The sequence below is a fragment of the Delphinus delphis genome, chromosome 16 (genome assembly GCF_949987515.2).
Source record: "Delphinus delphis chromosome 16, mDelDel1.2, whole genome shotgun sequence".
NCBI lineage: Eukaryota > Metazoa > Chordata > Mammalia > Artiodactyla > Delphinidae > Delphinus > Delphinus delphis.
The window spans coordinates 13,421,348-13,434,429 of NC_082698.1; the positions used below are offsets into that span (position 1 = coordinate 13,421,348).

Here is a 13,082-nt window from a genome sequence, read left to right on the forward strand (position 1 = left end):
TCTGACTCCTTTTTTCTCTGTCCCTCCTTCCCAGGGCCCACCCTCCGCGAACGCAGAGCGTCTGCTGGTCAGATTGATGGTCGGCGACCGCGGTCTCAGAGGCAGTGCAATCTTGTCCTCGGCTTGGGAAGTCTCCGAACGGCCAACTCAGATCTTTTGCGGCGCTGCCCGGCAGGGAAAGCCGCCAGCCCATTCTCAGGGACAGGGGTGGAAGAATCACACTGCAGCAGGGGAAACAGGGACCGCGGCCAATGAGGGGGGATGGGCGCATTAGAAGATAACGGGATGACCGGAGTCAAGAACGCGCCGCCACGACATCTCCGCCCGGCCTCCTTATCCTCCAACCGGTGGCCCCAGTTATCCTCCCAGATCCGCGCAGCGGCTTCAGAAGTGACAGCCACGTGTATCGCGGGGGACTAGGATGTTGGCGTGGGGGCGGGGTTGGAAGGGCGCCCGAGAGGTGAAGAAGGACCCGCGTACGCGTGCCCGGGCGCCGGCTGCCAGGCGACGCCGCCGGGAGCGAGTACGCTCCTGACGTCACTCGCCGTTCGTCCAATGAGCGGCGGCCAGAGGAAGGCGCCGTTCCGCTCCCTCCCGCCCCCGCTGCCGCCACCACAGCAGCAGCCTCCGGGAGCTTCTGAGGAGGCGCGGGCCGCCGCAGGCTGGGGCGCTGCAGTGCGCCGTCCGGAGCCCCTGGACGAGGCCCAGGGAGCCGCTCGCCCAGACCCCGCCGCCCGATGTCATCAAGATGGAGGTAGGGGGGAGGGCGCCGTGAAGAAAGCCGCGCTGTGGGCGCGGGGGCCAGGGCGCGGGCGCTCCGGGCGGAGGCGGTGGCGGGATGGGGCTGCTGCTTATGATCCTGGCGTCCGCCGTGCTGGGCTCCTTACTCACGCTGCTCACCCAGTTCCTGCTGCTTTACCGCAAACAGCCCGAGCCGCCGCCGGACGAGGCCGCCCGCGCGGCCGACGGCTTCCGCTACATCAAGCCGGTGCCGGACCTGGCCCTGAGAGAGTACCTTTATGGCGGCGGCGGGGCTGAGGAGCCCTCCGGCGGGCCACCCGAGGGCGGCCCGACTCCGGCCCCCGAGACCCCCGCCCCGCCGACGCGGGAGACCTGCTACTTCCTAAACGCCACCATCCTGTTCCTGTTCCGGGAGCTGCGGGACACCGCGCTGGCCCGCCGCTGGGTCACCAAGAAGATCAAGGTGGAGTTCGAGGAGCTGCTGCAGACCAAGACGGCCGGGCGCCTGCTGGAGGGGCTGAGCCTGCGGGACGTGTTCCTGGGCGAGGCCGTGCCCTTCATCAAGACCATCCGGCTCCTCCGGCCCGTGGTGCCCTCGGCCACCGGGGAGCCCGACGTTCCTGAGGGGGAGGCGCTGCCCGCCACCTCCCCCGAGGAGCTGGCCTTCGAGGCGGAGGTGGAGTACAGCGGGGGCTTCCACCTGGCCATCGACGTGGACTTGGTCTTCGGCAAGTCCGCCTACCTGTTCGTCAAGCTGTCCCGGGTGGTGGGGAGGCTGCGCTTCGTCCTCACCCGCGTGCCCTTCACCCACTGGTTCTTCTCCTTCGTGGAGGACCCGCTGATCGACTTCGAGGTGCGCTCCCAGTTCGAAGGGCGGCCCATGCCGCAGCTGACCTCCATCATCGTCAACCAGCTCAAGAAAGTCATCAAGCGCAAGCACACCCTCCCGAGTTACAAGATCAGGTGAGAGGGGCGTGGGGGGAAGGGTCGCCCGGCCACGGGGGCCTGGCTGCTGGGACCCCGGGCCTGGAGGCACGCTGCCGCCTGCGTGGGTGGGAAGGGCCACGACTGAATCCCAGTCCCTGCTTTCCAGGGCTCTTCCCAGCCCTGGACAGGGCCCTAGATACAGGCAGGTAGTGCCTACGTTCTTTGCTTCCGAAGGGCCTTAATGGGAGCTAGAAACCTCTTCGTGTGTTCTTGGGCATCCAGGGTGCTGTCAGCATGGGTCGAAGCAGCATATTGAAGATGGAAGGGAAGTCCACCCTCTTCCCCGGGATGGCTCTGGGACTGTTGAGAAACTTCTATCCGTGGCTGCTGCATTGAGGGCAGCTTTGCTGCATCACCTTGGCCAGGTTGAGAAATTGTTCCTGGACACAAAGTACAGGCGTGAAGAGTGTGCTGGTAGCCCAGGGCTGTTGTGTTTTGCAACTGCAGGCCCGTTTTGCTGTGCTGCTTCGGCAACTTTCAGGGTAGAGGGAGTGTCTGTTGGAAAGGAATACTCTTCCACTGCAGATTGGTAACGAGTTGGGAGCCTGTGCGTGTTGTAATTCTCTGTACATTCTGTGTTAACGTCATCTGCCCTTTGGGGGTGGGTTCTATAGCACAGATGCAGACTGCCCCTCACGTTTCAGCTCTTCCTGGCTCTGAGTTCCTCCCACAGTACCCGAAATGGCCCTGCAGATAGTATTTTAAAGATTGGTAGTGATTTTAACTGTTTTAAAGTCTCCCTATATCTGGCGGTTTCTGTAGTATACTATTTTGATTAATGTACAAGGGTTTGGGTTGTTTTTTTTTAATATGGAAGTGGAAGGGGAAAGAAAGTTTTGTAGGGCTAGAGGCTTCATCCACTTTGGTCTGGGAAGGCTTGTCGGTGTTGAAAGGGTCATGTATGGCTATTTCTTACAAAACATGAATTTTTAATTTTACTTTCTGTGCTCCTTTAATTTTGTGTTCATTAAAATGTTTGACGCTTTTAGATTTTGTTCTTTCCTATAAAATTATGTAAATCTGGTATTTGCCTTACCTAGTTTCCTTTAGTGGAAGTTACATGTTTCTAGATCACTGATTTTCTACCACAGTTTCAAGCATCAGTGACCCAAATAATTCAGGAATATTTGATGTTTGGGTTTGGGGTGGAGTATTGACTTGTGTGATGTGGCAGATTTACCTTAGTAATTGTGTTTTGTTTACGCTAATATCACAGAGTGACAGCTTAAAACCATCAGGTGGCAGGAGAAATTTATAATGGAAATATTTCCATAGATTTGCAGAGGTGGTCATCCACTGTTTGATTTCCTGTTCTGTGAAGTAGAACATAACTTTATGAAACCTATTCTTGCAGCTCTGAAATATAAGTGACTAAATTATAAATGAGTTCTAGTGTTTAAGCAGTAAGGTGTTTATAGCAGTGTGTGGCTAAGAAAGTCATGAGAGAAAGTTGTTACAGATTTTGATAATTCTATCACAATTTCAATTCTGATGTTTTCTGGGTAACTTTCAGGTGATAAAACTTGACTAAGTTATTATTTGGGGGTTATTTGTAGGATAGCCAGTGGTAGTGAGGGTACATGTCATTTTGAGGTTTTTTTTTTAATGTAGACTTGGAATTCAGTTAAATCTGAAGGAAATTATGATTAGAAGTTATGGAGCCATTAATAGGTTTATTGCTTTGAAGGAACTTTATCATCTGTATCATTGAATAGCATCATCGTTTAAAATGTAGCAAAATTGCTTTTATTTACTGTATCCAAAGGAATTTTTAAAAACATAGCATGTGTGTGTTTGGTTATGTATGATATTTCAACTTTTAAACCTTAAGCATTAAATGATCACCTCCAGAAGTATACACACCTGTGCTCTTTATATTCGAAGGCATTTCAATGGTCAATCAGTAAATACTGTACAGAACATATCACTCAATCTGTAAATATTTATTGTACACCTGCTATGTGCTTATCATTGTTTTAGGTGCTGGGGTTTCAATACTGAACAGTCTCAGTCCTTATGGAGGTTGGAGTTTAGTGAGAATTGAATTAGCTGTACTTAATAAGATTTAAACTAGAATGTGATTGATGGGGTTGAAGTAACTAGGAAGCTGATTTTAGTTTAGTAAAAGAAAATGATAGAAGTGTGAGGATGAAAAGGGCTGCTTCAAGAAGTGTTGAGTTCTCTCATCTGTGTGTAGCTGTTCTGCCAGGAATATTTTAAAGTACTGATGTTGTGGTACAGATTCAAGTTTCAGCTAAGAGAATGAATTAAAATACATTTAAGATGTATCACAATTCTCATCATGAGAATTAAAGTAGCTATGGTTTATCCTTTCTTATAGATCAGGGGATAGTGCCCAGAGTAGTTAAATAACTTGCTTAAAATCACACAGCTGTCAAGTTCTGATAAAGTCAAGCTGCCCTTTTTCCTTAAACTCTGCTGTGTTGTTCTTAAGGATTTTTTTTTTTAAGTATGTCATCAAAATATGTGGGGGTAGCCTTCCAGATTAACTGAGAACTCTGAGTATGACTATAAAGCTTTTTTTTTTTCTTAAAAAAATTTTTTTTGGAAATTTTGAGAAACGATCCTTTTAAGGTTAAATCATAAGGTTAAACCTTTGGGTGCTGCCCCACTTAGCATTTCTTTTTTAATCCAGCAGATTTTATTTCTAAATAGAAGGTCTTGCTAGTTTATCCTTTTTAGCTATCTAATCTACTTAGAGCTAAAGCAGTAACGAAAATTGTATTGAGTCTTAGGATCTTTTGGCACTTGAAATTATTATAAAACAGAAATACCTTGCCAATTAACATCGTTCTCACTTCTTCCCCCTCTTCATTTGTTTTTTATTTTCATGTTGCTAAAGTAAAAGTGGCCCATCAGGACTACCCATTCTTGATGTCTCATAAAGAGATGAGAAGGGAGCTCAAATGATTGGTTGCTTTCTGGGGACCCAGCTGACAGACATTTACCCAACTAACACAGTTTGTAAAGCATTATAGTATTTTTAAATAAGTACACATTTTCTACATATTATAATTCTAATTTTATTAATTTTTACTAATATTCTGATTTCACCACCTCGGTGTTCATTGTTTTGATTTTTTCTTAAAATGTATGCTTTAAAATAGTAAAAGCCATAGTTTTTAAAAAATTATTATTAGTCAAAAATTAGTCTTCAAGAGAGAAGGATTACCACCAGTGTTCTTGATTACACGGAGAATCCATCTTCAACATGAAATCTGAGTAATAGTCCTGAGGAGTTTAGGGTTTGGGAGTCTGACATTTGAGATTCTTACTGATGCTTCTGTTCCTTGGGTTATTATTGCTGTGTAGTTAGCAGTTGTTGCATACTGAAAGGCCAGATTCAGTTTGTAGGTACTTTGAATTTGGCCTGCACTGTGGTTTTCTTATTTCTTAATTGCCAACATTTAAAAATGGAAAATTTTGCATGATTTGGATTTCTGGCTTTTCTTAGGAAAATTTGGAAGATCTGGTAGCACTAGGCTTGCATTTGTCCTAGCAATAATAAGATGGAGAGATGGAGTCTAGTAGTAGCTGCCGGAACCTCACGTGTAGCTTGTAGTTCCCACCCACTTGCTACATTTACTGATGGTACTTGCCTGGCCTGGCAATATAAACTTGAGATGCTTACTAAATGAGGAGCGTTACTGTTGCTCTTCATCGAAAATGGGAAGAGTTAGTTAACAGCTGGATAGTAGAGGGTGATAATTTCTGTCCCTCTTTAAACATTATGTCTTCGAAGAGACTTTCACTGAGCAACTTTATTTTATAAAAGACATTATCATTATAATGTTGAATGTTAAAGAAAATCATTCTGTTAGAAATCTTTTAAAAATCCCTTGAAACATTTTTCGTTTCTCTGCAGTACAGTGATAGTAAGTAGACAGTGGCTGCTTTTACCTTGAGTTTGGTGGACTTTTGCTTTAGTGCAAGGTTTGGGTCATTAATTAACTATATATAAGTGTTTACTTCTCTGACTTACAAATGAGGGGGCATCTACTTATTGACACCATTTGAATTTAATGAATGAGTATGGAACAAATATTTGGGGGAAACTTCACTTTTCAGGTTCACGGAATGTCTTCTGAACATGACTGTTTTGTCATAACTGTTTTGTTCTTTTACTCTTGAAAATATTCCAATATGTATTTGTAGAAAACTTTCACATATTCTTAGTGACTGGAGATTGAGGAGGCGAGGACAGGACTGTATTTAGTTAGATAGGGTCTTTTAGCATCTTTATCTACATCTTCTCTAAATATACCATTAATTTCAGAGAACTAAATTAGGCTTGGTCTGGAAAGCCTCATACTCTATAATGTGGCTTGTAATTGTGTTATTTCTTCCTTGGTCTTCTGAGATGAGGAAGAAAAACATTTATTCTTAATGTTAATTATAACATTTTAAATTTTACTGATTATTTGAGGTAAGGATAGTAATTGATGTCTTCTTAAAAACTTTCAAAGTAAATTCTCTGAAAGCTGACAAAATCATTTGTAAAGTTACGTGTATGTGCTGTGTTTATTCACTTACGCTTTCATACTTTTTTTTCTATATATAGACAACTTGTAAAAGGTATCTTTGCTTAGGCTGGAAAATACTTTAAAATAGCTGCTAAAATTCCTTAGTGATTGTAGGAATCATAGTTTTACTTACTAATGTTAGTTTTACTTACTAATGTTTACTTACTAATGTTAGTTACTTACTGTTTACTTTAGTAAGTAGGAATCATAGTTTTACTTACTAATGTTAGTTTTACTTACTAATGTTAGTTTTACTTACTAATGTTTACTTACTAATGTTAGTTACTTACTAATGTTAGTAGGAAATATAACTCACCTTTGATACTTTGGGAGAGTGGAGACAAGGACATTGGGGTATCACGCTAGCTGTTCTGGAGTAATGATGTAATGTATTTGCTAATTTTTTATCTATTATGCTTTTTCTTGTACTCCTGCTCAGATGAGTATCTCTATATAAATGGAATTGTAAGATCATTATCTTAGATAGTTGTCATTTTAAAAATAGACACTTATTTTCAGTAACTATTTCCTGAAGACTACCATACCTCCTGTTGTGTGAGAGTATGGTGATAAAAAAATGGTTAAAACAGAGTTCATGCTTTCAAGCTGGTTAGTCTTCCAGGGGAAAGCAATGAACAATTAAATTAAAGCTCATTATAATGACATTTGGATACATTTAAGACCTTCAGTTTTGTGAGAAACAGAGGAGAGATCAGTGTCTCTGCTAGGCAAATACTTGATTACTTTGTGTTGTATAATATTTTGTGGCCTTAGTTTCTTTGGTACACCTAAGTATGCTCCAGTTTAGTGTTGGTTTTAATAACTTCTTGCAAGTTGGGTTTTCTTAAGCTGTTTTGAATTATTATGATTTAGGCATTTAAAACACTTCAGATAGAAAATAATATATTGAAAATTAAATCTTTGCTCTAGAAATTTGATTTACGTATTGAAAGGAGAAGAGTAATTATGAGGAAACTGTTGGATTCTAATCTGTGGTGTACAGGTCTGTTGGCTTCTGGGAAAGCCCTACTTTGTTACTAGAAGTAGTAGCCAAAGCAGATCATTATAAAGTAGATTGCATTGGAGGAGCATGCCTGACCAAAAACTTAATATTGACTTATAAATATTACTAATTTATCATATGAGATAGAGGCACAGGTAATAAAATCAGTTTGCTAACTATATGCCAGGAAATGTGTGTGCAGTTCCATACACTTGCTATCTCTCTTAATAGTTAAAGGAACTGTGTAGGAGAGGTCGGTATCTCATTTTTACAAAGATGTGGAAACTTGAGACTGAGGGGCTTAGTGACTTTCTCAAAGTCCTTTAAAAAAAAAAAAATCCTGACAATAGCCAGGAGATGGAAACAACCTAAGTGTCCATCATCGGATGAATGGATAAAGAAGATGTGGCACATATATACAATGGCATATTACTCAGCCATAAAAGGAAACGAAATTGAGCTATTTGTAATGAGGTGGATAGACCTAGAGTCTGTCATACAGAGTGAAGTAAGTCAGAAAGAGAAAGACAAATACCGTATGCTAACACATATATATGGAATTTAAGAAAAAATGTCATGAAGAACCTAGGGGTAAGACAGGAATAAAGACACAGACCTACTGGAGAATAGACTTGAGGATATGGGGAGGGGGAAGGGTAAGCTGTGACAAAGCGAGAGAGTGGCATGGACATATATACACTACCAAACGTAAAACAGATAACTAGTGGGAAGCAGCCACATAGCACAGGGAGATCGGCTTCGTGCTTTGTGACCACCTAGAGGGGTGGGATAAGGAGGGTGGGAGGGAGGGAGACGCAAGAGGGAAGAGATATGGGAACATATGTATAACTGATTCACTTTGTTATAAAGCAGGAACTAACACACCATTGTAAAGCAATTATGCTCCAATAAAGATGTAAAAATAATAATAAAAAAATAATAATAATAAAAATTTTAAAAAGTCCTGGACTCCCAAAGACATGCTGTGTTACTTCTGCAGAGATATATCAATGGTTACTCTGAATAAACCGGGAGTTTGCAAACAAGCTGGTGTTAGGCCCACAAATTAAGAATGGCTTTTACATTTTTTAACTTTACATTTAAAGTTGTTCAAAAAAAAGAGAGAGAGAAGAAGAAGAATGTGCAACAGACCATATGCACCCACGGATTCTAAAATATATCCTATCTGGCCCTTTATAAAAAATGGTTTGCTAATTCCTGCTCTAAACCCTTAAACAGAAAACCCTAAAAAACAAAAAAACTATGGTTAAGTGCATACAAAAAAGGAACGTGTACGCATATATGTTGAAAGGTACTTTTAAACCTTTTTTTGAGGGTCCTTTTTGGAAAGCTAATGAAAACTGTGGATACTCTGCAGAAAAATGCATAAACAGTTTAATTTCATGGAATTTTTAGTCCTCTGGAAACCTGTCTGGGGTCATTAACTCCCGGTTGCATAGTAAACACAGAGGGATACAACTTTCCATAAATATAACTAAAACTAACCTGCTAAAACAAATATTAAGCACTTAATACTTTTGCTGTCCTTCTTGTATGCCTTCAATGGCTCCAGCATTTCTATTCTTTTTTTTTTTTTTAATTAATTTATTTATTTATTTTTGGCTGTGTTGAGTCCTGCTTGATGCGCACAGGCTTTCTCTAGTTGCGGCGAGCGGGAGCTACTCTTCGTTGCAGTGCACAGGCTTTTCATTGAGTTGGCTTCTCTTGTTGTGCAGCAAGGCTCTAGAGCGCAGGCTCAGTAGTTGTGGCGCACGGGCTTAGTTGCGCCGCAGCATGTGGGATCTTCCCCAACCAGGGTTCGAACCTGTGTACCCTGCATTGGCAGGCGGATTCTTAATCACTACGCCACCAGGGAAGCCCCAGCTCAGGCATTTCTAAAAAACCTCTCACTATCCAAGAAAGTATAACCTGTCTCTTTTTTTTCTCTTAGTAAGATTCCCTATAGCAGGCTGAGACTTTCTGAATCAGTTGTTCAATACGAACAAGTTAGTTAGTTTCTACCACTAAATATCTACTTTAGAAGTTAAATACTGACCCAGCATTTCTTCCCTTCACATTCTCCGTTTCCTCAGAACAGTGTCACCAGGAAACAAGTGCCGTTAAATCCCTTTGTTCCTTTATAGAGTCATAGGACCTACCAACACTTTGGGCATGGCATGAGAGCACTTCACACTTCATTGGAAAGTCATAAAGCAACTACTGGGTCATTAGCAGAAGTTTTACAGAGTAGTTTCGAAATCTCTCTTGCCAAATTGCTAGGACTCCCATAAAACCACATACTTACTATATTTGTACTAGGGAAAAATGAGGTGTAAGTGTTAAATATTTACCTTCAAATGAGTAGAACTGTAGGTGCTACATAGAGACTGGCAATACCATGGAATTATTTCATTCTTTTGGTTGAAGCTATAGGGAAGTACTTAAATTGTCTATTCCAGTAGATAGAGTTTTGAATTAACGTATACTTGCATTCAGCACTCTACCGTGCAAAAAGGCCTTGGACAAAAGGCCTTATCTTCTCTTGGTCTCAGTTTCCAGATTTGTAAAATGGAAACGGAAATAATATCTATCTAATTGGATATAATAAATGTCACATATGATACCTGCTGAATAAATGTACTCCTCTCCGTTTTAATTTCATTCCTCTGATATACTGAAGCATTAAGTTTGAGTTGTACACCCAGCTTTATGCTCAAACACACAAATACAAGCCTCTTATATGCTGAGGAGGTGCCTGTCTCTCCCTCTGTCCCTCCCTCTCCATCTTCCCCTCCCCATCTCCCCCTCCCTCTCCATCTCCCCATCCTTTTCTCCTTAATAATAAAGTGGAGAGTATAATATAAATGTGACCCTGAAAATTGGTTTGTAGGTGTAACATAGACATTTCTCCAGGCACTATGCATAGGTCTAAGTCATTTACTGATTTACTCCACTTTTGGCCATACCTTATTTTCTGTAACTCTTATATTCTATAACTCTTCCTCTCACTTACTCTTTTCTGGCCTTCTGGGTGTTCTCACACTCCAAGCTGCACCCATCACAAGGCCTTTGCTAGACCTTCTCCAAGAATGTTTTTCCCACAGATAGCCAAAGAGCTTACCCTTTCACTTTTTCAGTTCCTTGCTTCCATATCACTTTTTGACTATCCTATATAAAAAAGTACGCTAGCCTGTTAAACGCAGAATTTTTTTTTTTTGCACAAACTTTTTACTGACTCTGTGTGTGTGTGTGTGTGTGTATTTCTGTGTGTATATACAGAAACTGCCCAAATCGTAAGTATACAGTTAATAAATTTTCACAGAATGAACTCAGCCTTGTAACTGAAGTCCTGGGATTTTGAAGTTAGTCTGTCTAAAGAATACCCGTTCACTGAATTTCTTTAAATAGAATGTATAGAACATATTAACCTTTTTTTTTAATGGTTGAAGGTTGTTGTTATAAACACAGACTGATGATATATAACCCAGTTCTGATTGTAAAATCAGTATTGAAGAGGAATGCCTTCTCCCCTACACATACACAGGCACACACACACAGGCACGCACACGCACTCGAATGATGCTGATTGAGGTTTCCAACAGTTCACAGTGCTGACTTCAAGGTCTGTCAGGCACCTTACTGACACCATCTCTCCTCCTCTCATTCCCACACACAAAGACAAAACACAAATGTGTTTGCAGCCTTCTCTGGCACTCCAGAAGCCTTGGTTTTTAATTTCACATTCTTAGGAAAGTTCCAATATTGATAAACCGCAGGTTATCATCCTTCCCTTGGACTGATATAGAATAACAATAAAACTTATTTTCACTGGTTTGGTGCATAATTACCAGTTTTCCTCAAACCAGCAGAATGCTTTAGAACATGTATTTCTTCTCTAATCAGCCCATTGGATCTTTATGCCCATAAATTCTTCATGTATTGTAGGGAGAATGGGGCTGATGATATGGTAGGTGGATTACTGGAATGTCCATGCTTTGATTTGCATAACTTTGATAAAAAAAAAAAAGCTACACAATTTCCCACTCCCCAGCATAATTCTTCCTGATATGTACTTACAACAAAAATGCTGATTAGCAAGCATAGTAAAGATGTTTTAGTTGAGTTTATTCTTTTGTATTAAGTACCTGTTATGTGTACTTGTTTCGTTGGTGAGGTATGTGCCAGTTGAATAGGTATTTGTAACCTAAGTATGTTTAGAAATGGTGTTTCTGCCAGGATCAACTCCATATCCTCCTATATAATCTGCAATTATAAGTGACTATTGTTTTCTTTGCTGTAAAATCTTAAGTAACAATAATGGGGGAGATATTATTTCTGTTTAGTAGCTGGCTACAAGAATCTCTGTTTTGAAAAATGACTGTGTTGTTTTCTTAGTACAGCTGTTTCATGCAGACATCAGTATCTACCAAATAGTGCATCTGGTGTGGTGTGCGCACTCATTGTTCTTTTCACACAATAGCTTTTCATGCATATTAGATTATACTCATACTTATTACTAAGGATGAATGTGGTTGCTGACTACACAGTCTCGCTACCTTAGTTATTTGGTCAAGCAAGTAAATAATTCAAAGCTTTTAGTTCTGTGAAACTTGCTGAGGCTGAAGTTAAGAGCCATTCTTCCATAGCTAATTTCATTGTGATAATTATTTTTATAATACACTGAAAATTTTGTTTTGTTCTCACCATTATTAAGTACAATATTATTTTTGGAAAGTTTACGAAGATTATGTGTCATCTATTTTAATATTTGGAAAGGTTATTAGTTCTCAGTATTTAACTTTGGATTTTAATCAGAACTAGAATTGCAGACTCTTGACATGGGAAAAATTTAAGTAAATGTTTGTAGCAAAATATGATTGCTTTTGTTTACTGTTGCTGGAGTGGTAGATAGCACAGATTGAATTTAGTTCAGCTATTTTGAAATTAGTGAAGTGTAAGGAGAAAATTCATGACCATCTTAGTCTGTAGTAAAGCCCATGAATACAATTTATCTAAATTATAAGCCATTTTAGGGGTAAATTGCTTACTTAAAATATTTGAGTAAATTATTCAAACTATTTGAATTTTTTAGTACTATAGAGTTAGGATTTGGATTCATTCTGAGATTCATGCCAGTCAACAAGCATTTTAGACCAGAATCTGTGGTAATAATTGTTGGAGCCTCTGTGGTCTTAAGGTTTTTCTTGAAAGTAACTCAGCCTCTTGCCCTGAAATAGTAGGATTATATGATGAGGAACATCTGCTTACTGCGGATTTCTTTATTTAGTGTATAGTTGGGTAAGTCATGTAACTTGTAATTTTTGATACTGAATGAAACAAAAATCTAAAGTTTTTAAAGTTCTTAGAGAAAAGAATGAGGTGGCATTATTATTCACTTCTCTGTTATTTCTGCATAGGTCTAATGTAGGAATTTCTCCTAAATGTGCAGGTACAAATCATCTTTAATATATTTTCATTTAATAAGTTTGACTTTAGTTAGGTGATTGGGTTATGAACTAAGTGTAGCATAGATATGGATAATATTAAAAATCATTTATAGTTCAGAAAATGCTTTGCTACTTTTATTTGGATAGAGAAAATTGAGGGGAAAGCTGGACATTTATAACCCTAAAGTATTAACTTTTGCCTCATTTCTCTTGTTCAGATCTTTTGCTGTTTCTTACTTCATATCTGGAATGGAGTTTCTGTCTGTTCAATACAGCTAACTGACTTAAGACAGACCTCTGTGTTACATACTTCATCTTTCTTATCTTTGCATAGTAGGGAAGTGATAATTTTGGCATAAG

The 13,082-nt window shown here is 40.5% G+C and overlaps 1 protein-coding gene across 2 annotated transcripts in view; it reads left to right on the forward strand.

Annotated features, from left to right (window-relative positions):
- The first annotated feature begins 466 nt into the window (after positions 1–466).
- Positions 467–13,082, forward strand: part of PDZD8 (PDZ domain containing 8) — a 99,317-nt gene continuing 86,701 nt past the window's right edge. The window contains exons 1-2 of one of the 2 annotated variants that reach the window (XM_060033999.1): positions 467–754; positions 929–1,704. In XM_060033999.1, coding sequence (XP_059889982.1) covers positions 749–754; positions 929–1,704 — 782 coding nt within the window. In that variant the 5' untranslated portion in view covers positions 467–748. Of the gene's footprint in view, positions 1,705–13,082 lie in introns of both variants that reach the window. The other variant, XM_060033997.1, reaches the window with a different exon arrangement.